At 25.7% G+C, this 25,811-nt stretch overlaps 1 protein-coding gene across 7 annotated transcripts in view; it reads left to right on the forward strand.

Moving 5' to 3' along the window:
• Positions 1-25,811, forward strand: part of LOC100168359 (protein goliath) — a 62,986-nt gene that overhangs the window by 24,427 nt on the left and 12,748 nt on the right. For all 7 annotated transcript variants that reach the window (XR_001679006.2, XR_510458.3, XM_029487374.1 and 4 more), the window contains exons 2-5: positions 2,798-2,933; positions 19,165-19,282; positions 20,389-20,460; positions 21,557-21,736. Coding sequence is in view for 5 of the 7 variants with exons in the window: in XM_029487374.1 (XP_029343234.1) it covers positions 2,798-2,933; positions 19,165-19,282; positions 20,389-20,460; positions 21,557-21,736 (506 nt within the window). In the remaining 2 variants the exon portion in view is untranslated. The remainder of the gene's footprint in view (positions 1-2,797; positions 2,934-19,164; positions 19,283-20,388; positions 20,461-21,556; positions 21,737-25,811) is intronic.

The following is a 25,811-nucleotide window of genomic DNA, read 5'->3' on the forward strand; positions in this document are numbered from 1 at the left end:
CACTAATTATGTAAATTTTGTTAATAAATTTCATATTATACAATAATGCTCATTGAGTATTGTAATAATTATCTCGATGAAGTCTTAGATCTTAATTTATCCTAGCTTATACAGTTTTTACATTTCGCAATAGTATGTACTATGGACCTTAATATAACCATAATATGTCAATTAAAAACGAATGGAGAAAATGTTCAATATACATACAGAATAATATACTATTCTTTATCTGCGAGTCACTATAGGGTTCACGACAAAATGCTTATCTGACAATTTGCCAAATCATAATTCGTTACGATTCGATTTGCACGATTTATATTACTGAAACCTACAGGCTACAGTTATGTCGTGTTTTCTATAATCTACATTATTGGTCGAGCATTGGCAAATATCAGTGAATTGCAATTGCAACCACTGTTTATCACTGAAATAAATATATTCGTAAATAACTAAACAAGTATGTACTTATATACAAGTATACATTTTAATATTTTAGCATATTAAACATTGAATTTACCTTACATTCAAATAAAACAAATATAAAATATAGTATTATTTACGTTTTTAAGTACTCAGTTATAATAACTATATTGAAATTTCTTCTGATAACTTATTTACGAATATCATTCACATTTTACATATAAATAAATTTAGTTATTTTAGCTACGAGCTACATACGTTTTACAGTATAACTAATTATTTTGGAAATTTGTTTAACAATAAAAATAGAAAATATTTGTTAAATTTTTAGCTTTTAATTTCGAATTTGTTTGAGTTTTTATCGAATCAAATCTGTTCTGGCAGTGGCCAGCGGTAGGTACCTATGTTTATTATTCTTGTTATACCTAAATATTGCTATTGTTGCGTGAACAACGATACCGAATTCTCAAGTGAGTCTACTGATGTCAATATATTGATGTGATCAACGGACACGCTCACAATATAGCTTGTCCAAATTATATACGCGGTCAGTAAACTCTTATTCAGTTCATGTGATTCAAGCATGAAAAATAAAAATAAATACATTTCGAGTTTTTGATGTTATATATTATTGGATTATACTTAACATTAGTTACATATTGCAATTTTCTGTAATAAATAAAAATAAATGTTTCAAGTTTTGAAAGGATAAGCCACCAATAAATCAAAATCTGTTATCACTTATAAAAGGAAGCTAAAAAAATGTATGCAATTACCCTATTAATTATAGATATGAATTATTATCATTTTATTGGTAAAGTCCAAACCAGTTCGTCAATTATGACATAGGTACCTGTTTTATTTTCTCAATACCTAGTTTCCTTAGTCTTATGAAAAACTGCAAAAATTGTGAACAAAAAATTATAATATAGCATTGTGATTACATCATTGATACACGTTATTAATATCAATTTATTTTATTTATTTTATTACGATTCAAAATTAAATAATAATCCTATTTTTTTTAAATTAAATAAGAAAAATTACGTTTTAAATGTTTAATTTAGACTTGTTATCCAATTAATATTAATATTTATTTTTTATTTTTTTAATACTTGTAATTATATATGCTCATAACTCTTAAGAGTTATGAATTATGATTATATGGTTAATTGTTAGGTAGTAAATTGTAGCAGTTTCGTTTATTGTTTCTATATTTAGACTTGAATGAAGAAATACAATTGAAACAAATCACGGAATATAACTACCAATTAAACGGGTACATATTGACTGAACGCAGTTTTTTTTGGAGGGTTTATGCCCCCATAAAATTATTAGTTTGTAAATTATCATTTTAAAAGATTAGTTTTGTGTACAAAATAAAATAAATGTCATATTTTTATCAATATTAATTTATACACATATATTATACATTTATCGTTTTATAATTTATTAAAATTTAGGACAATAAAACTAAACGTAGTATAATATATCTTAAATATTATTTTAGATTTAGATCATAGCGAGAAAATGGTGTCAGTGAATGTAAGATAAAGATGTTATACTTATTCGTGTGATGTGCCCTTAGACATTTATTTGAGTAATTCTAATTTTAAAAATCACAAAAAAAACACCTTTTTTAGACTATGTAAACCATATATTTATATAAATGTTCATCCTTAAAAAAATGGTTTTATTTTGAAATGGATAATTAGGAATATGTATCTTGCATTATTAATCACGTTAATTGTCCATTTCAAATGTTCAGCTATAAACGGTTATCGACACGCACGAAATATAATTTCTTAACCATGCACGTTTTAAGTTCCAAACCTAATCCAACTTGCAGTTCTATATACACAATTGGTAACAAGCAATATTAAAATAAACACGAGTTCGCTGTGGTCCAGAAAAATATTATATATACGCGATTATTAGATACCTACGTCACGTGTTTACTACACAAGTATTAGCCATGACCTACATCCAAACTACTATTTCGTTTTGGTTAGTTTGTTGTATTATCGTTAGACCTTTTGTTATCTAAAAAATGAAAAGTTAAATTACAATAATAATAATAATAATAATATTAATAATATTCATAGTGATCCACCGTGTTTACCTGTGTTAGATATATGAGAGAACGATTTAAATACAGTGGCACACCCAGCCATCCTGTATTTATAAAAGCGATGAAAACAATACGAATCCATTAGACGATGTTGTCACAAAGTTCTTTCTATGACCTCTCTTACCAACCGGCAACCACCATAGTTATTTAATTAAAATCTACAATCACCCCCGGAATACTATATCTGCACTGAGTGTAGTACAATTATATATTATGTTTAATAGCCTGGAATTTATTTTGTTGCAGGAAATGTCAGTGCAGTTTTCACGTATAAATGGAAGGGCGAGGACATGGCCCGAATGTTGGACGACATGACCAGGAGGGTGATGGTGAAAATCACAATAGCCAGTCATTGCACCAGGCCATACGGTAACATTAACAGGTATTTATATACAATTCTACTAAGTTACCTACATGATTACTGGTATAATATTTTGTTTATTTATACTTGTACCCAAATCGAAATATCGCTATAAAATAAAACATTACGATTCATTTTGAATTTGATGTTGCTGTGTTAGGTTTTATTTATATAAACACACAGGAACAACAAAATAAATTATTTATTATTTTAATTAATATCCTTCTGTGCAAAATATTTATGTATTAGGTATATTGTATTAATGTATGACTAGCATTGATACTTGATCGTATTGTGTGTGTCATACAACAAATAACAATATTGTTTATCCCATACATGTAGGTATACTTGCAAATACTTGCAAATAACTTGCAAAATAATGGCATAGATTTAAAAAAAATCGAAGTACTTAGGTGGGCCAACTTCACGAACGTAGGTAAATGTCTTGTATGCAATTCAAGGATAATTTATTTGTTAATGTAATTAGATAACTAAGGGCTACAAATATACAAAATCAAAAATAGACAATAGATATTTAATTTTAGAGTTAAACAATTTTATCTACTACTTATGTAAAAATAGTTTTATTCTTAGCACGGTTTTTTTAAATTAAATACATAATATAATATTTGACATTTTAATAGAGTCTTACTTGTGTTTAGACCGTTTTTAAAAAAAAATAACATAAGTAGTAAGTACCTATCAAAATTACTACAACATTATGTAACTGCCACATACAAATTGATACCTAACTATACAATATACAATATAACATTTATATATTATATTAGTTGAGTCATCGTGTTTTTTCATTTTCCCACGAAGCTATAGGTATGGTACAAAAAAACGGAAAATGCCGTTGCTTATATCGTACATATATAACATGTACTGATAAGGAAATTGTAGAGGAAAATCGATAACAACTAAGAAGACGCGTGTAAAATTAATTTTAGTCACGGATAAATAGACAAAGAAATTGAACTAATGTGTGTTCTTGAACATATAGTTAGGTATATGACCATGTCAAGTCACACATCCAATTTTATCATAGTATTATTTTGTTCAATTCATTTCTCACTAAAATGTTTATGTAGTAAGCAGCCTATAATAATACATGTTCTATTTAATTGGTTAGGTACCATATTTGTGCTGTGGTCTATATAAAAAAAAAATCCCTAGCATGTGCAATAGCATCATAAAGTGTATGCAATTTCCTGAAATAACTATAAACTTATTTTTATTTAAGATAAGTGTTACCTAAGTTGTAAATAATTGTCCACATGTATTAAAATTATCTATTTAAACTTGGAAAAAATGCATTTCTATTTAAAACAGCTTTTTTGGTTTTTAATTTTTACTAAAATATGGTCATTGATTTGATTGATTTTAAAGTAAGATATTTTATATTTTTGTTTTCATTAATTTATTTAGACTATTAAATGGGTAGGTATGTAATTAAATAAATGCGCGGTTAAAAATAGTTAGTTAAACTGTATTTTCCAATAAAATAGACAAAAAAACAACCGAGGAACTTGCTTCTGAGTGTACCTTGTCATTGATTAAATCACTGTAATGAATGATGTGATACATTTTATTTCAGTGATAAATCATTGTAGACGAAAAACATTTCTTAGCAATTTGCAGTCCACTGAGAATATTTTAAAATATATTTATATTACTATGATATAATAAATTAATTTTTCAATTATTAATATGGTAGATTTAGCTTCAAATAATGTTTGGCAAAATCATCGCATATATTAATTATTATAGTATTGTTATTAACATAAATTATATTATCTACCAAGCCAAGTTCAACCAAAACTACAATATTCGAATGATAACGATAAAAAGCACAGAAAATATTAAACGTATAATAAAATATGTAATAATACATCGTGCACCCAAAAAAGTAGAACAATTTTTTTTCAAAAATAAACAAACACTTTTCAAATCTAGACTCGTCGCTCAGGTGAATATGTCGGTATAGGTATAGTTACGCAAGTCACAAACACACCAGCTGACCGTGACAAGAACACATACATCTAATTCCTACTAAATATAGTAGGAAGTAACCCATATGTCTTACATAAAATTTATAAATTACTATCTTTAGTATACGCCAATATAAAATAATAATCCATACAATGTTACGTGCCTTGAAAATATCATCACATCATCACTGCAACGTGCATTTTTCATAATGTTTCAATATAATTTACAGTTGACTTAATAAACCAACTTTTTACCTAAATTAAAAAAACAGATAAGATCCAGAAACTAGGTGTTAAGAACTCTTTTTCTTTGAAAATAATTAACATTTAATTCTATTATTCTACAAAAAAAATATGGTTTATGTATCACTAATTGACTAGATGTCTAGAGTCTAGATACTCTATTAAACTGATGAAACATTGTAAGTTCAAGTACAACATAAAATAATACGACTTTCCTATTTAATCGTTAATTGGCTAAAATTTATAGTACATTATAATTTGTTTAAGGGGCCGCCAACACCAACATTTGTTTTCTCAGTCAGTCTCGCGTATAATATACTGCTACAAATGTATTCTGTACTTCTACGATACAACTCTCTGGTTCAGTTTAGAACAAATGGGCTTATTATATGTTTTACAAAGAAGGATAATATATCGTGTTCATTGGTCGGATAGTTTTTTAATGTTTTAATTTTTTGTCAAGAAATTCTTAAAATATTAATAAGGCTATCCGGCCAATGCACAAAATATATCTTTTTTTATAAAACATGTTAATATTATAATTGTCTCTATTGCCCTAAACTGAACCAGAATGACTTAATTTTGGATGTCTGGAATACCTATGTTTCTATATATAATGTGAGTAACAGACAGAGAAATAAATTTTGGTTTAGTGACCTATTTACAAACTGCAAAGGCATAGACGTATTTTTGGGTGTTGTAATACTGGCAACTTTTCTTTTATTTATAGTTGAATAACTAGTATTAGATCATATGATCACCAAATAATAATATAATATTCTGGACTACCTTAAGAATTTAGGAAGTTTTCGGGGGCCATCAAAATTTAATGTACATGTTTATCCAAAGAAAGTTAAGGCAAAATAAAAAATTAAATTAAAATAAATAAAAATCTCATTTAATATAGGTACCAACTATCAAAAAAAAAAATGTATTAATTAATTAAAAATAAAATGTTGTCTGGCTTGTCAGATAAAGTTCGTCCACTGGTGACCCTTGCTATAAACAGGACTTCGACCGTGTAAAGGTTACATTTTAAAGGACATTTTCTTAGCTAGCCGCCTACAAGCTTTCCGCGTACGATAGGTTGAGAAACGCTGTCTTAGACCATTGGCTTACCACTTAAAACTACTTACACAATAATTCAAATGCTGATTTAATAAACTAAATTTACAATAAATGTGTGGTTCTTATTAGTTATTTATTTGGTTTTCTTCAGAAATAAGCAGACTTATGGACTACTAAATGGTTGATAAGACAATTGTATTGGCGTATTGATGATAGGTATATTAATATTTTGCTGACTAACAATACTTGTTCGGTATAAAATCGATTATTTTTTCTTAAAAATCTTGACATAAACTAACACACGCCCCTATTATAATATAACAATGAGTAAACATTATTAATTGTTTGCAATCTATCAATAATAAATCAGATATCATACAAAAATCAAATACTATATTTTTATTTTTTTGTTTATTGCTTATACTGCATTGCATTCAAATTTTTGGCCTAAGTGATTGTTAAATATGTGATAATATTAAATTTAATAATAGCCACATATTTCCCGATCATCTTACATCTAATTCGTCATTTAAATGTTACAGACATATTATATTATATAATGATATTTTTCTACTACAGTAATACCCATTTTAAAACTTGAACTCCCAATTCCCATTCCATTTATGTACATTGTACCTATGATATGATCATTATTAAGTTCGGTAATATTTAAGAATTATTGGTTTGTGTTTAAAATGTTTAGTTACAAAATAAAATAAAATTATCTTTAATCATCATCTTATATCATGTATAGATCATATTATTAAGTTATATTGTTATGTAATATTTATTGTAGTATACCGAATAACGATGATAAATCTGACAAATGTATATACTTACAGAATATAGCCAATGTTTTTATTTTATTACATTATTACTTTAAGTCTGAACAATTGCCAGTCAAATAATAAAATATTTTTAAAAAATCATTCACCCCAATATTAACATTTACAAATGATTTATTTTAGATGTATAATAAACTGTTTAAAATAATCTTATTCTTGCTATATTAACATTTATATATAATATTATATATTCATACATTTATCATTGTAGTTATTAACTAGGTACTATAGTTGAAGTATCATAAGATTTAAAAATAATGTAGCTCCAATCTTCCACGGTCAACAGGTGAAAGTTTTGGAATATTTATTTTTCATCGTACTACTGAATTAATTATTGTGTTCAAAATATACAACTAGTTAACAAGTGATAAAAAACAAACAAATTACGACTTAAAAAATAATAATAATATGAAAGATATTACCATTGGTTATAAATACTATTAACTATAGTATTGTTTAATCAATGATATTACTTACTATTAAAAGCAAATAAGCAATTAACAAATGTATATTAATATTATCCTAATTTATTTAAGAAAAATTAAATTTAATAAATATCTATAGTAAGTGGAGAAGAGGCAAAGCCTTATGAAGTTGTTGAACTCAATATAGTCGGGAGAGAAGAGTGAAGAAGAAAAAGAAAAAAAATAGATAATACAATAATTTATTGTTATGAGGATAATATTATACTATAATAAGATGGAATAATTATAAAATAATTAAAAGTAGAAATACTGTGAAGTTCTATCAACTATAATATTGTAAAATGTAGTCATCGTTCATCGCATTGGTAATGTGATTAAATATGACATTTATGATCTCCACTTTAAATTTATCGTTTCCAAACTTATTGACTCACTGTATCATCGCATGTAATATATTATCATGCAACAAAATTCTTAATTTAGATAATTGTATGTGAGTATCTTATGTATTATTAATACTAATTTATCTTCATTCAATAATGATTTTATAATGTAATATTATCATATTTTAGATGGCATTTCTAAATACATTATCTGTAGAAACTTTATTATAATCATTATAAATCTTTGTAATTCGTTCTCGTACAGTTTAAATTTCAATCATTCTACCACGCAGTCTAAAAATACACAGTAAAATATAATATATTATTATTTTATCATTATGATTATTATTTATTATTAACACTGTATTAATAATTTTATAAACAAATATAGAAAAAAAACTAAAAAAATTGAAAACTGACAATATCCGTAAACAGCTCAAAAGGAGTCAAAATATTTGACTTGTATAGCAGATTAAAATATAAAATAAACATTTAGTAAAATTTTCATGTATCTACAGTTATTCGTTTTTGAATAACAATAAAATAATAAAACCGCTAAATGAGACATCAAGTGAACATCCAATATTGTAAAAATATGAATTTCAAACGCTCATAAAAATGTAATTTGATTGTAGACATTTTTTTTTCAATAAAGGTAGACAAACTCATGAATAATCTTGTATTACATTTTCAAATCATACATTTAAAAAGAAACATTCTTATGAATTCTCAACTCAAAATAATTTGCTAACTTTCGTGATTTTTCCGTATTTTGTCAATTTGACCCCCTGAATGCACCAACTAGATACACTTTTCCATCAAACAAGATACTGTTGAAGAAAATCAAAGCAGTTTTACTGCCACACTCAGAATCTAAAAAAGAAGAATGAATAACTGTAAAAACTTGATTTTTTAACAAATATTTATATTTACATTTTACAGACATGGATTTTCAAAATATTTTAATTATTTTTGTACTATTAAAAGCATTTTGAAGTTTCTACTTTCTTTAGTTTTTTTCAATTTATACGATAAATTATGTATAAAATTGTCGTTTATGAGTAAAAAACTTGATAATTTTATAGAAAATAAGTTACTCTTTTATGAATTTAAAAATGTCAAAAATACATAGGCATCTTTCTTTAAACGTTAGATGTTCAGATGTTTGCAATATTCGTCCAAAATCACGAACATTTGCAAATTATTTTTAAATTAAAAATCTATAGGATATATTAAATAGAAAATTCTTCAAATGTTTTTATAACAGAAATATAAAAATACATATTATGCATCAATTTTTTTGGTCATTTAAGTTAGAATTAGAACAAAATGTAATATTATTTATTAAAACAATAAATAACGATTTAAGTTATTTTGTTGAAAATAAAAAAATATTATTTGTAAGGAAAGGACAAAACACTTTTTGTTATTACACACCTATATATTATTATTTACTAAACACAATGACATTTAAAAAATATTTAAATTAATTTCAAACTATATTTATACTATTAACCTTTTCACACCATCGATATTGAAGTAAAAATTAAAAACTGTAATATATGATAATATTATAATAATTATTAATAATATTAGTATAATAAATGCCGAAATTTGATGAATCTTCCATACCATTAATAGAAAAATAAATTACTATTATCAATATGAAATATGAAAATATAATATAATAACATTTCATTTATAATACGACTACATACTGTCAGACACTCGGCTCAGAACCATTTTTGTAATGCAATAATTTATCATTGAATTCAAATTTAACACATCCATTACAGTGACCTAAATACCTACCTAATTAATGAAGCTTGTCACTTGACACCTTCTAAATAGTAAAAAATGTGTGTATCTACAAACTGCACAGATTTTTTTGATTTTAATAATAATAAGTAGGTACATGGGGACTACCAAACATATACGGTGTTCAATTTACAAAATCTATGATATGTAATAGTAAGTCAACATGAGGAATGAAACCATACATGTATCAATAATATAATATGATATAGATATGAGATACATATAATGATGATAACTTCATATAATTCAAAATAAGTTTATAGTAGTGTGACTTCCCCAGTCTTTTTTTAAATCGTATGCAAGTATTTTCAAAAAACTAACAGTGAAGAGTAATACTTATAGTAATACTTGTACTATAGTAATATTTGTGAGAGTAAAACTGCAACAATCAACAAGAAATAATATTTGATTACTAATGAAATGTATTAAATTTTAACATTACAATTAATATGTATTAAAATGTATTAAAACATTTTCTAAGTAAAAAAAGATCATTTTTTGTTAATAAACATATTATTTTTACAAAGTGTTTTATTTTCTATTTTATTAGATAAGAATAAATTGTTTTTGATGTATTATGCAATACATGAATATAATATGTTATTCGTGTCATTAAGTTATTATGTATCATTACATTAGTATTGATAATTATAAATACCATTAGATATTTTATAATAAATTATACATTCTAAAAATAATACGTAATTCAAGTATCAAAATAATTAAAATTAAGTCCTATATCAAGTTATTTAATTTTAATTCAATAATTATATTGTTCAATATATTTTATTTAAACCTACCTTCTTAGCCATTACTTAAACAATGAAATAATAATTTCATACATCACTCGAAAAAAATATAAATTGTATAATTTTATTTTTTAATCAAGTGGCATGCGTTTTGGATTTATGAATATGTTTCTGGGTAATGGTTACAATTACTCAAAATGCTTTATATCATACATCATGCTCTTAATTCTTATTGGTTGTACAATGGATAACGCGGTGGTAGGTACTTCTCAGTAATATTTTAATCATTTCACTTCAAAATGATAGATTCCATTTAAAATTTATTTACTTTAATTAAATAATTTGTTAGCCGGTTTTAACCTCAATGTACTTTTTAAATACTTATTTTGAATTATATGAAGTTATCATCATTATATGTATCTCATATCTATATCATATTATATTATTGATACATGTATGGTTTCATTCCTCATGTTGACTTACTATTACATATCATAGATTTTATAAATTGAACACCGTATATGTTTGGTAGTCCCCATGTACCTACTTATTATTATTAAAATCAAGAAAATCTGTGCAGTTTGTAGATACACACATTTTTTAGTATTACATGTACGTAAGTAGGTACGCAAGGACAATATAAACTTGACTCCACTAAGAACTGATTTTCAATATATAATTATAATTTGTAATTCATGATTTACCCAGCGATCAATGGAATAAACAACAACTAATGTTTGTTGATTTTTATACCCATAATTCTCGCTTTTAATACCTAACCATTCCTAATGTTTATGATATAGAGCATGGTTTAATAACTTAGATATATGTTAAGAGTACATTGTGAGATCATTAAAATGTTTTAAATTTAAGGAAACCGTCTTTAAAGATTATGGAATTGTGTGCTATGCGAAAATATAAACTATCATTACGAGGACCCGACATCGTACCCGCACGTGTTGTCTCCGTATTACATACGTACGAGATAGGAAATTTCCATTGAACAGTTTTAATACGGTGCTGTTAGTTTTAATATTAGAGTGAATTGACCTATTATAAAATTTAAAGGTAAGATTATTCTAAGGCACTAAGTAGGCTTTTTTTGACATTATTATTTATAAGTAAAACTACATTTTTAAAACTGTACATTTTAAAGTTATCATAATTTACTTAAAAATAATAATAGATTGCGACTTCCTCAAATAATGTTTATTTAATAGGTTTAATATATCCCATAGCACGTGGGCAAATAAAGAAAATATTTCTAAGGAAGAGACTGTCAAACTATAATCCAAATTTGTATCGTATTAAAAAAAACCTTCACCTCAAATAACAGATATAATGCTGATAAATTAATTTAATGCATATAGAACAAAATTAGTACGACCAACAAATTTATAAAAAAATAACGTGGATTGCAAGGTCGTGAGGTTAGTAATATTCCGGAAGATCATAAACTAGTATACTTACTCATTTGACGTACCTAATTATTTCTATGAACCAACCAACTGATAAGGTGATTTTTTTTCTGACCTTAAACTCCTATACAAAAAAACTTAAGCTCTAGGTTATAAAATCTATTATTTTAATTCCAGTACCTACTATTATGGCCCAGCCTCATGTGGTTCTACTGCTGACATTCAGATTACAATAGTAATTTGTAATCGTCAATAAAAAAAAGGTGGGCTGGTGGGTGTCGCTCTGCTGTACATAAGTTTTCAAGTGGGTCACTGTAATGGATTGTGTTAAATCTGAATTCAATGATATAATATCATTGTATAAGAAAAATGATTCTGAGCAAAAACGGTCAGTCAACGGTCTATGATATTAATAAATATATTTTATGATATTATTGTGAATAGAGTAATTTATATATAACCCATTTACGTGGAACCTTGTTTTAAATTTTTAATCTCTAGCTATAAAAGTTGAACATTTTGTAAATTTTTAACTACAAAATAATTATTAAATTTAAAATTTGATAAATTTTGTCAAAATTTGAACATTAAATGCTTATAAAACAAATTGTGCCCATGTATTTTTAATATTTTTCATTGTAACAACGTATCAGGAGCTTTGCATTAAATTTTCACGCTTTTTTACCCAACATACAAAATTTTATTGATATTTATAGAAAAAAAAAACTAAAAAAATTGAAAACTGACAATGTCTGTAAATAGCTTAAAAAGAGTCAAAATATTTTCAAAATGCATGGTGTATAGAAAATGAAAATAAAAACATTATAATCATATTGTAAAAATATGAATTTCAAACGCTCATAAAAATTTAATTTGATTGTAGACATTTTTTTTCGATAAAGGTAGACAAACTCATGAATAATTTTGTATTACATTTTCAAATCTTACATTTAAAAAGAAACATTTTTATGAAATCTCAACTCAAAATAATTTGCTAATTTTCGTGATTTTTCTGTATTTTATCAAGATTTGAACTTTAAATGCTTATAAAAAAAAACTGCAGTTGACTATAGTTGACTATAGTCACATGTGACTAAGGATTTTTAATATTTTTCAAATGTCATTGTAACAATATAGTAGGAGACTTGTATTTAATTTTCAAGCTTTTTTACTCAACAAATAAAGTTTTATTGATATTCATAGAAAAAAAGACTAATACAATTGGAATCTAAAAATGTTCCTAAACAGTTCAAAACAACTCATAATATTTTGAAAATTTTATCGTTTATAGAAAATGGTAATATAAATATTCAGTAAAAATTTCATGTATCTACAATCATTTTTTAGAGTTACACCAAAAACCAAAATCGATTTAGTAAAAGATCAATTTTGCGTAAAATTCACATTTTTCCTTCATTTTTCTTTTGTTTGAAAACACGGTGGTTTTGAAAACTACTGGAAAAACTTTACTTTTGACCCCCCCCCCCCAAAGTACCAATTAGATTCACTTTCCTATCAGAAAAGATACTGTTGAAGAAAATCCAAGCACTTTTACTATCCTAAAAGGTGATGATGACAGACACAAAAATAAAAAAACACACATCATTGTAAAATCAATACATTCATCGTTACACTCAGAATCTAAAAGTGGAGCTACATTGAGATTTTTTTGATATTAAAAAAATGAAAATGAATTAATCAATATGTTAAATGAAAATTTGACTGAAAAAAAAACTTAAATCAGAATAGTATTATGCCTATTTACATAAAATTAAAAAAATTCTTTATTATTCGTTAAATAATAATTTATTTGGTTACCTAATCATATAAATAGTTTGAAATCTAATCGTTTGGTCTAACAGTAATATAATAAATAATTTACATGAAATCGCTGATCTTTTTAGTGCATATAAAATTATCAAAAGCATCATTATTATGATACCAAAGCTGCCCAAGTTTTACTTTTATTTATTTATACATCACAATTATATAAGAAAATGCAGTTGTATCTCGTTAGTAATAAAACATATTTGTTCAAACTTTTAAAGGTAGGAACTTAGATCTACAAAACAGTTTTTGGCAAAAACATTTCGTATGCAATTTTTAGCTCATGAATTAATGGCACGAATTTGTTATATTATATTATTATGTACATTTTGATATGCGTTTTTAAATTATAACTGTTTTTATTTTTTTCATTTAATAGACTTTAATGTAAAATTCTATTTTATAATATTTATTCAAAACCAATAAAACGTGATTTTATTGTTTTTTTTTTTATTTTTATTTTTAAATAATAACAATCTACGTGTAATTTTTTGTGTTAAGATGTTATATTATTACATTATTATCATTTAACTTTTTTAATGTAATATTATATTTATTTAATTCCCATATATATACCAAAAACAATGGATACTAGATATTGCTTCGAATTTTGATTGTACAATTGTTTCACTCTTTTCCATTGTTTGTTATTTTTGTCATATTTTGGTGACCATCCAATGAAAAATATTTGATTTGGCACGTTTATGTAAATTATACCTACTTTTATCTATACCAAACAATTAAAAATTAAATTAAACAAAACAACTTTATAAAAACTTGTGAAATTAACATGATCAACGGATGTTGAGCCTGACTTTAACTGTAATCTACGATAGGTATCTACTGATTGAGAGAACGAAACATGGGTAATATTTAAATTGTTGATAAATGTCGGTTAGTTATAGTTAAAAAATCAAAATTTGATAAACAGAATTTTGAAAGAAAAATGTTTGTTCTAACTATGTAAATTAATTCATATAAGACAGTCGTTAATTTGGAGTTGTTAATGTATTGGTATTCAAAAATAAAATTGCGTTATTATATTGTGATAGATAACTTTTCTTCTAATTATTGTTTACGTTATCACGTGGTCTCCCGTTCATCGTGTTAAACTGGTTTTAGAATATCATTTAAAACAAATGTATGAGTTAATATTTTTATAATATCTGTTCGGATACATTAATTTTCAGTTTTACTTGAACGTCCAATATTAATGTCGAACAATGATGACAATAACATCGACGGTCCTTACTAATAATTACGGTATACTTACAAATTAACCTACCGTGAAAGTGATAATATAACATTATAGCATATTTGGATAGTTTAACGATTTATTATAACATTATTATACAATTAACTATGTAGGTAATCATTAAAAACAAAAGTTTAATAACACAGCGTTATCTTAGAATAGCATAAAAATGTTTTTTGATTATAGGTAATCTAGGTACCTACTTGGAAATTTAAAAACATAAGCACGGACTATTCGAGCTGTGGTCCATTTCATATAATATAATATCTAACCGTACATGACCATTGACCACGCTCAGAACACGTTTCTTTGTCATTGTAATCTAAAGGTTTTTATTTTGACATATTAATTATTATTAGTCATTGGACGTCAATAGTAGTGCGTGGTCATTGCAATTATAGTTTAGTATTAGAGAGACAATGTCAAACACCGTCACCTCTACAACAGTTAATCGGTTTAAATACTCGAATTTTAATCATAAACATTTTAAAAACTGTTTTAAAATAATATGTATAAACTTAACCCATTGTTCATCCATTTAAATTAATATTAATTTAATTAAGTTCCACAATGTTAAACTACTGAAGTCTAAATCTAATATCAACTGCTCACAAATTTATAGATAAACATAGTAATTTATTATATACCTAATATCTAGATAGGTAAATAATTTTTGTTTTAACTATTCAAAGTCAGGTTAAAATATAATAAAATATATTTTATTTATTAAATTTAACTATTAACATTAATTCAATAATTAAACATTAATAAAAAAAAATATACAATATATAAGTACTTATGCTATAATTTATATACCAACATATTTTATGCAAAACTAATTGAGTTTATGCCGTTTACGGTATAGTTGCAGCCTATACTATTAATCAAGTTTTCCAATGACGAGTTGACAAATATTTAAATGTCAAAACTACTTTGGGTTATGAAATTATGTTAAATGTTAGATTGCAAAATTTGTAGATTGAAAATATTATCAAAACACTTGGGTCATAAAAATGTGTATTTATATTTTATATATAATATGCTGAATCATCAATTTAAAAAGTGTTTCAAATATATATTTTAATATTGTATTTTTATGAGTTGGACCTGGTAAAGATTTTTTTTTATTAATGTATTAATTATTAGGTACTTACTGGAATCATTTGAGTGTATAGGTTAACTATTAAGTATAGGTTATAATGATAAGGCTTTGATCCAACAAGTTACATAATTCAATATTAACATTATAAATGACAAACGTATAACGGTTTCTAGTACAAATGTAATATTTGATAATTATAGTAGGTATAGTAAACAAAATTAATACATGGTTATTGATTAGGTTAAAAATACTTCCAGTATAAAAGTCAATGTGCCTCAGAGGTAGGTACATATTTAAATTAAAAAGTTCAATAGTTTGACACAACCTTCAAATATTTAAGATTTATTGTTCAAATTTAAACTATTATATTTTCATAATATCAGTAGTATTATTGTCAGTTTACTATTTGTTATGAAAGATATACTATAACGATACTAATTATTATCATCCACGCTTAATTATATAAGGCAGTTTAAAATTAATTATGCTTGACGCGTTAAATGTGATGTACAAACATTTAGAAAAGAAAATAGACTACCTAAAGTAGGACACAAATTTTGATTAAACATGTAATTCCAATTTTAATAACCTTTTAAAAGTGCAAACATCGAACTCAATGTCAAATCAATAAAGTAATATAAGATATAAATAACTTGTTTCTAATTTTTTTTTGCTGATTTTATTTAATTATCTTTATTTCTTATCCAAGTCTGTTCAATATTTTTTAAGCTCGTTTTGAATTAATTTAAAAAAATTTAAATTGTTTGAAAACTTAAGAATAGTTAATTAATTTAAATATACTCAGATGTATTAAAATTATTCATTTACCTCATTTACTAACATTTTAACAGAAGTATTCAAATATTGCAGCCAACAAGGTTGTTACACGTTACCTTTTTGATAATTATTTGTACTACTGTATCTACTCATTAATAAATGAACCCTAATAGGCTGTTTCAGTTTAAAATTTAAATGGTAAAAGTTGTCAATGTTGAAGTAATAATTAAAACATAATATTATTATTATATAAATAAATTCGAAGTATCCTCATCCCAGCTTCTGGACTTAAATTCTCCGAAAAGTGAACTCAATTAACAAAATAAAGAATAATAAAAAAATCAATATTGATTTTTAGAATTCAAATAAACGGTTTTTTGTAACACAAAACACTTTGGTATCAATATTCCTCGATGGTTATCTTAATAATTTTATGACAATTCCAAGTTTTAGACATATTTTTATCGGTGAGTACCGATAATTCCTGATGCAATATTAATACATTTTCAACTATGCGAGTAGCATCGATCAATGTAGCTATATATGTATTATGTCCCTAACAGTATTAAGCTATGATACTTGGTCAAATTAATTAATGGGTTATAATGGGCTGGTCATTTTTCATTGAACGCCGTACGGTACCAAGGTAACATATTATAGCACCTAGTACCAATCGTTATTCATTAATAGATACTTCGACCAGTTCGACTCGAATTTGCAACGACTGTGATAACAAAACGACTATACATATTTTAGTGCTTTACTATATTATCTATTTTAGTGATATCTAATTCAAAATATCGCATAAGGTAATTTAAATACCTATTGTTATTAATATAGTATAATAATCGATGAAATCAGAGCTTTACATTTGTATTTATTCAAAACTTAATAACAAGATTAGGAGGTTCATACCTACTTACTAAAAAAAAATATTTATTTAGAAAAATTGTTAACTTGTAATACATTAGTATATTACATATTACATTACATATACATTACATTACATAGGGACATACCCTAAGGGATATATGTAAACGTTTCAATGAAATTCAAAATTGTGTAACGTAGTCAACACTTAAGTGTAATAAAATTAAATTTCCAATTCTATAGGCTATAAATATATTTTATGCATATTATATGATGAAAAATGTGTGTAACAATATTGAATCAGCTATTTGGTTCACTTATTATAATTACTATACAACAAAAACCTCATGTTACCAATTCATTTCTCTTAGTTTTTAAATGTTTCATACAAAATTAAAATTATTTTAATTCTAAATAATATCTTTAAACTTAAATTAAATTGTTCTTTAAATTTATAACACATGGATAATATGATTCATATTACACTGGTTTCAAAATTTAATTAATTCTTTGGTAAGCATGATTTTTTCTTTTAACTTTATAATTTTAAATTCAAATAATGTAAAATGTTCCTATATATCTATACCATTTATAACTACTTCAAATGAGATTTAAGCATACATTTTACATTAATACGTAAAAATAAGAATACACTGTATTCTAAAAATACTGTATAGACATTTTAATGTTTGTAATAATTTGATGAATTAAAACAAAATTCCATTGTTATAATAATGATTATTTAAATTTTTAAGAGGACGTGATATCCGCATGTGTTGTCTCCGTCTTACAAGTGCGAGCATAGCAAATTTTACGCTCAGCAGAACACGTGTAGCTTCGTTAATTTAAGAATTAGAGTGAATTTACCTCTTATAAAATCTAAAGATAAGATTATTATCTAGGTAACCTCATATGCTTTTTAGTATATTTTAATTTTAACGCGAGTTATGAGTGTTTTAAGATGTATAAAAAATTTACAATTTTAAAATACTCATAACTCGCGAGACACTAAATTCGGGTATCACGTCCTCTTAATACAAGAAATAATTTTAAAACTATACTTACCTATTTTTATCAAATAATTTAAAATTTCAATCTGATTAAAATATTATACATTTATTATTGGTAGGTATTCAACAAATATTTTTGTATATTAAAGTATTTTTTTAGTTTTTAATATTTTTAATAAATACTTATGTATAAAAACTAATTTACTAATAACAATCTGTTTTTAATCCTCACACCGTTATTTTATCATAGTAAGTTAGGTAATGTCACTCATTTACACGGTCTAGTTATTAAAACAATTGAATGATATTTTAAATTGTATAGCTTGATTTAAATAAAACTCTTTATATTTAAAATTATATTATCATGACTTAATGAGTTATTACGTTTATTTATGAATATTGTAAAGCAAATAAAATGTATTACCTATTCATTATTAGTAAATAGCACAACCTGAATTTATTTTTCAGAACTTCCGTATTGTTTGTAAGCATATCATTCATAGTGCTTATGGTCATATCTTTGGCATGGCTTGTATTCTACTACATACAAAGGTTCCGGTATATACACGCTAAAGACCAACTGTCGGTAAGTTACATCACTAAAATATAATATAAATATATGATTTTCAAATGTTTTATAAGTTATAACCCTAACTAAAAAAAACTAACTATTTGAATTAATGGGCTCACTGAAACAGGAATGATATATAATTTGTGTTTTGGTATATTGATAGTTATTGAATCTATGACAAATCATCGAATGTTAACTATTCTGAATAGAGTAAAAACACTTGTTATATAGTTGCTTGAACCTTTCTTGATTTCTTTTACACTTTGTATCTATTTCTTACGCTTAGAGGGACAATCGCGTGAATAAAAACAACAAGACACGATTTCCAATCGATAGATATGTAAGGACTTATTAACTAATAGTTAGGGTTACTTGACTTGAAAGTTCAAACTTTTAGACGACTGTTTTTCCCTTACAATTAATATTGCCCGGAGAAAAAAATTTAAATGAATGAAGACCTATCATAGTAAAACTAATATACCTATTCTTCGCTTAATTTAGAACCTAAAAAGTCATATTAAAATATTATTCAATGAACAATAAGTGTTATTCGTTTAGGAGAAAATTTTTTTCAAACCAAAACAAACATTGTGCAATATGACATGTATTGGTAGGCGCAAATATGCGTATATATTATAATGATGTGTCATGTGTGTATTATTGTATGAGAGTAAAAAAAAATTATTTCGAGTATCTACGAAGATGAACGAACCTATGTATCGAGAAATGAGGAAGTGAAAGTGGAAGTACATTAAATGCGTATTATACCCGATTGACCAATGTATGTATAATGTAAATCTATTATGAATGCGTTGTACAAACTACAGAAGATACGTTTGAGAATACAGGTCCACCGTAAAACAACTATAGGTACGAAAACATTTTAAGTTGATACATTTTATTGTTGATTAAATTGCTACAATCATTATTTATTTAATGAACATTCGATCTGAACTATTTATTATCGTCTACTTGTATAGTACGTTAGGTATGATGATAACCTAAAACCAGAAATAATAACATATCAATAGTATTTATTAAAATATTTAATATGTTTTCAAGCGTTTTCTGAGCTATAGTAGCATCCACTATTGTACCTATGTTTGTGTTTTAATTTCTAGAGACGATTATGTAATGCGGCCAAAAAAGCGTTGTCCAAGATACCTACCAAGCACATCAAAATGGATGACAAGGTAAAGTTATATAAAATCACGTAAACTATTTACGGCTATTTACTATTTATGGTTGGCGAGGATCATATTAGCTCATATATTTATTTAACTATTAGATTTCAGGAACAAATTATATATCTAAATAATTTCAATATTTTGCCAATAAAACTAATATTTATGCGTATACTTAGACAATAGACAACTTGGGAAATGTTAACCTAAATGTCTATACAATATATTTTGTAGGTTCACCATATTTATTTATAAACAAAATTAATATACTATATACAAATACACCGATGTAAACGTTTAATGACATAAAATGGACTAATTACAATATAAAAGTATATGAATTACGAAAACAAGATCGAGAGAAGAAAAAACAAATGGCAGTTAAATATCAATATTTTGATTATTGAGCGATTAATGTATTACGGTTATTGCTAATCACTATTATATTATCAGTCAAATCTCTAGGATAAAACCTTTACAGCCAATACATTTTGCTTAATTTTTTAACAAATAATAATTACATTTTTAAATATTTGTTGAAAATAATAATTTGTATATAACATCATAACCCATAATGTTTAAGACTACTCATCTAAATTTGATTTACAATGTAGTACATTATGAATTATGATATTATAACACTGCGGTAGTAATAATATTATACATATTATAAAGTATAAATATGTAGTTGCAGAAATCCATTTTAGACTCACCGTAAAAGTACCTGTATATTATTCTTAAACCTCAGCATAATATTTTATCATATCATGTTAACTGCAAGTAAGGCGTTAAATTAAATTGTTAACGATTATGTTTTACGATAGTTAAATAATAGATCCATAAAAACTCCTAAATTGATAAAATATTTTAAGACTAATAAAAGATAGTTTCGAAAAATGTATTCTACCAATACGCCACAATCGACGTGGGGCATCGACGCATCGTCTAACATTTAAAAAACCTTTTTTTGTACGTGAATTTGAAAAATAGCATTCAATTAATCAAAGCGTAAACAGCCATTCAATGACGAAATACGTAACTGAAAAAACAGGGTTCCCCCGCCATCGTAACAAATTATATTATCAAATTATTCATCGTTTTACAGGAAATCGTTGGTGATGGTGACTGTTGTGCAGTGTGCATTGAACCATACAGACCGTCCGAGGTGGTTCGGATACTGCCGTGCCGACATGAATTCCACAAAAGCTGTGTAGATCCTTGGCTATTAGAGCACCGAACTTGCCCAATGTGCAAAATGGACATACTCAAGCATTACGGGTTCTTGGTGAGTGACTATATAAATTCCCATTACGTTACATTAAAAATTGAAGTCCTAACAGTACATATATAGTAATAGAAAATTATAAAATATATTATTTATATAGCCAATGATCCATAGGTACAAATAGCGTTTGGGATTGGGGGGGGGGGGGGGGGGGCTAAAGCCCTACTTTGATAAAATTGAATAAGCCTAAAACAAAATGTAGAAAAAATTTGGGGGCTTAGCCCCTAAAGCCAGGGTACCATATAGGTACTAATAATATAGTGATGCGTGTTGGTTACGTTTTACATATACTATCGCGTCATAAGTCACATAGGTCTGAGTATAATATTATTTAAACAAGAATAATAGATTATCGTCTAAAAAATTTGAATTAAAATAAGCACTTACTATAAATTGTATATAGTATCTAACTACCTATTTACAACGTGAAAAACGAATTTGAGTCCACTCTCACGTGACCGATTCCACAAATAATAATATATTTTTGACATTTCAGTGATCAATATGCGTTAAAAGATTATTCTCGCCATAAACCCATATGCAACAATATTTCTACATAGGTATACGCTATTATTTAAAATTATTCATGTATGTAACACGGTCAAAGATAATTTTTCATTGCACGTGTAACCAAGTATATATTACATATTATGTTATGGTTCGTTTATGATATGATCATTAATCACAAGTATATAATATATATATATTATATTATATTTATGAATACAACATATAAATATTACATATTATACTTGTATTTAAGTATAATATAGTCGTATGGAGTTCTTATATATAAATTATAAACCAATACGATCTGCAGGGCACCAAACTGAATCCTTAATAATTATTAATTACGATCGGGTTAACCGAATATATATTTTGACTTCGTGGGCGATTTCGGATGCCACCGAAAGAAACTTTCGAAACAAAAATACGTCAAAACAGAGATTAACATAAAAAAATTCACGGTTTAACACGGTACATATATCGATGTCGGGCTTATATTGTTTTTATAACCGTACGCTGTAGTGTATAATATAATAACTAGAACATAGGTAATATGTATAATACTATATAATGAATATATATTAGATAGATACTAGGTACAATATGTTTATATATAATTATATACATAAGATATATGTATCTATATTTACAATTTTCTAGTACACCATGTAAAATCAATAATCATGCGTGACGATTTCTATATCGATCAAACCCATTACTTTGTAGTCTGCGTATTATACTCTGCATAGTCTGCATTTATGATCACTTCTATATTATAATATACAGATCATTATACTGAAAAGGAACAGTGAATAATATATTTTCCTTTTTTAGGGTAAAACAATGTGATCAAATATTCAAATATTAACGCTAATCACGAATTTAATATGTTAGAATTGTACATTAGGTATATCAAAACAAGTTTCAAATCTATATTATATTAAATAAACGGTTACAACACGCCGACATCGCCGTCATTTTTCTTGGGTTTATGTCGTACGAAGTACGATGATGATGAGGATGGCCGGATGGGTGCACACTGCACCTTCATGTTTCCCCCCTCCCATGTTTTCTTATACCTATGCTGCAGATATACATTTAAAAAAATTATGTTGCATGAAATTACCCAATATTCTAAAAGATGAGTTTATTATTGTTTTTATAGCATAAGGTACAAAATATAACTAATTTAACATTTACGTCGTCGTTATTTAAATTATACACGTTATTCCCGTGTTTTTACTTTTAATACTTGAATAACACCACTACATATTGCAGTATTCAATAACGGTCGCCGCCATACCTACCTAATATTATTAATTATTATAAAAGATTACTATTTAATCTAATACAATTTCATTGATATGATTAAAATATAATATATGATTATTTTTATTATACATATTAATTGAGGATGTTGACTATAAGTAGGTATAATGACCTTAGATAACTTTGATATATTCCCTAAAACTACTTCAATAATAACAAGTTAATAAATGAATAGAAAAAAAATATCAAAATAATGAACGTCATCAATTATATTATATGAAATAACTAATAAGGTGAAAAACTAGATTTAATGCTAAGATATGCTAATATAATATTATGTGCTTAATATTTATAGTAAATTGTTTAATTTCACTAAATATATTTAAATCTCTCAAACAAACTTCACATCATGCAATTTCTTCTCATAATACAATACCTATTCAGAATCGTAGAATAAGTATACTACATGTGGCTGTAATTTCAATTTTTTAGACAATATTGTATGGATAATGATTATGAATAAAACTAAATTTACTATAAACATTTGTTAAATATACCTATACGATGGTATAAACGTTCTTAAAACTTACTAATAATACTCACAAAAAAATTGTACGGGTTATGATTTTAACAATGTATTGAATATAATACCAAACATATAGTAAAGAATAATGATTAATAAATATGATATGACTATATTAGTAACCTTGTACCTATATTTATTATTTTCTTTTATCGAGTCTTTACATGCTGAACAAAAAGCTATATTTAAAAAAAACCTAAAAATTATAGTCAAACAATTTTAATAAATTGCACCGTAATTCAAACTTTAAAATGGTCATAAAAATAAAAGCCTTGATGTCTTGATATACAGGATGAATTGTGAATTATTATTATATATACCAAGCATATTAATATATTATACCTACATTTATTTGAAAACTGTGTTTACTAGTACCTAAGCTAAATTTGAAAAAAGCAAACCCAAACTTGCTAAAATTTCTTCAATATTCTTCCAAAATTATCTGTAGGTTTTTCGTACATTTAAAATACGACACAGAATATTAAAAATTATCTCTAAAACGTTTCAACTATAAATGATATTTCTTAATTACATAGAACTACATTGATGATTTATTTTATTTTATTTATTTTCAATGCCCGTGATTTTATACTTCAAATAAAAGATACACGCTAACTAAAAAACCTATGCATAAAAATTGTTACGAAAAGTCAAAATAATTTTTGAGCTCATTACGGCTTGCTTTTTTTGAATATAATCGAAAAAGAGTTTTAAATGAAGTATTATTTGTATAATGACGTGGATGTTAAACAATACCGATTGACGATCACCGCTTAATATTACCTTGATAAAGTTAGAAAAAACATCAGCTACCGATTTTCTAAAAGAATGTAAAAACCATAGATAATAAAGATATGGATAGGCCACGCCTATTTTAAACATATTTGAGGCCGCGTTCCCGGAGGGGAAGACAATTGAGGCTCCTTTAATATATTGACAGTCGATACTCGATATAGGTACCTATACTTTATTTGGCCTCAATTGTTCCCCTCGAAGACCGCTGATAAGACCATTATATGCCCTATTCATATCTTTATTATTTATGGTAAAAACAAAATCGTGTTAAAAATGTTTACTAAACATAAATCTAAATGGGTACGCATTTCACGATTTTATTGAAGCTATTTATCATGAACGTCCCGATTCTATACGACATTAGTGTGACATATAGGTAAAACATATAATTTGGTCACCTTAATATATTAATAACAAAAAATAAAAATAATTAATAAAAAATATATTTTTATACAATCCGATGATGTTCACCGATAAAATTTGAATATATGGACTTGTATTATTCTATATCAATTTATGCGAATGAGATGTTACGCATTTACGCATGTAGAGATCGAAGGAAAACAACTCGCAACCGTTAAAGTGAAGGTTGATTTTGTTGTGTTGACGATTCCTTTCGTCGGCACAAATAACATCATATTATTCGGATAATCTTCTGCGAACCTTGGCATTCGTATGATAATATACATTGTGAGTGTACCTGTGTATAATATATTAATATGTGATAGGTCGATAGGGAATGAAACACCACAGCAATGTCGGTCCATAACTGTAGAAAACGATGGAAAAACATGATGAAAAATGGCTTTGGTGTAATTTTAAACCAATAATTATAACCTGGAATAAAAATTAAATTACCAATCGTGTTCGTGGCTTATGCATTTAACGCGATTTAAATTTAATTACAAATTAAGAATATTT

This window comes from Acyrthosiphon pisum, chromosome A1 (genome assembly GCF_005508785.2).
Source record: "Acyrthosiphon pisum isolate AL4f chromosome A1, pea_aphid_22Mar2018_4r6ur, whole genome shotgun sequence".
Taxonomy (NCBI): domain Eukaryota; kingdom Metazoa; phylum Arthropoda; class Insecta; order Hemiptera; family Aphididae; genus Acyrthosiphon; species Acyrthosiphon pisum.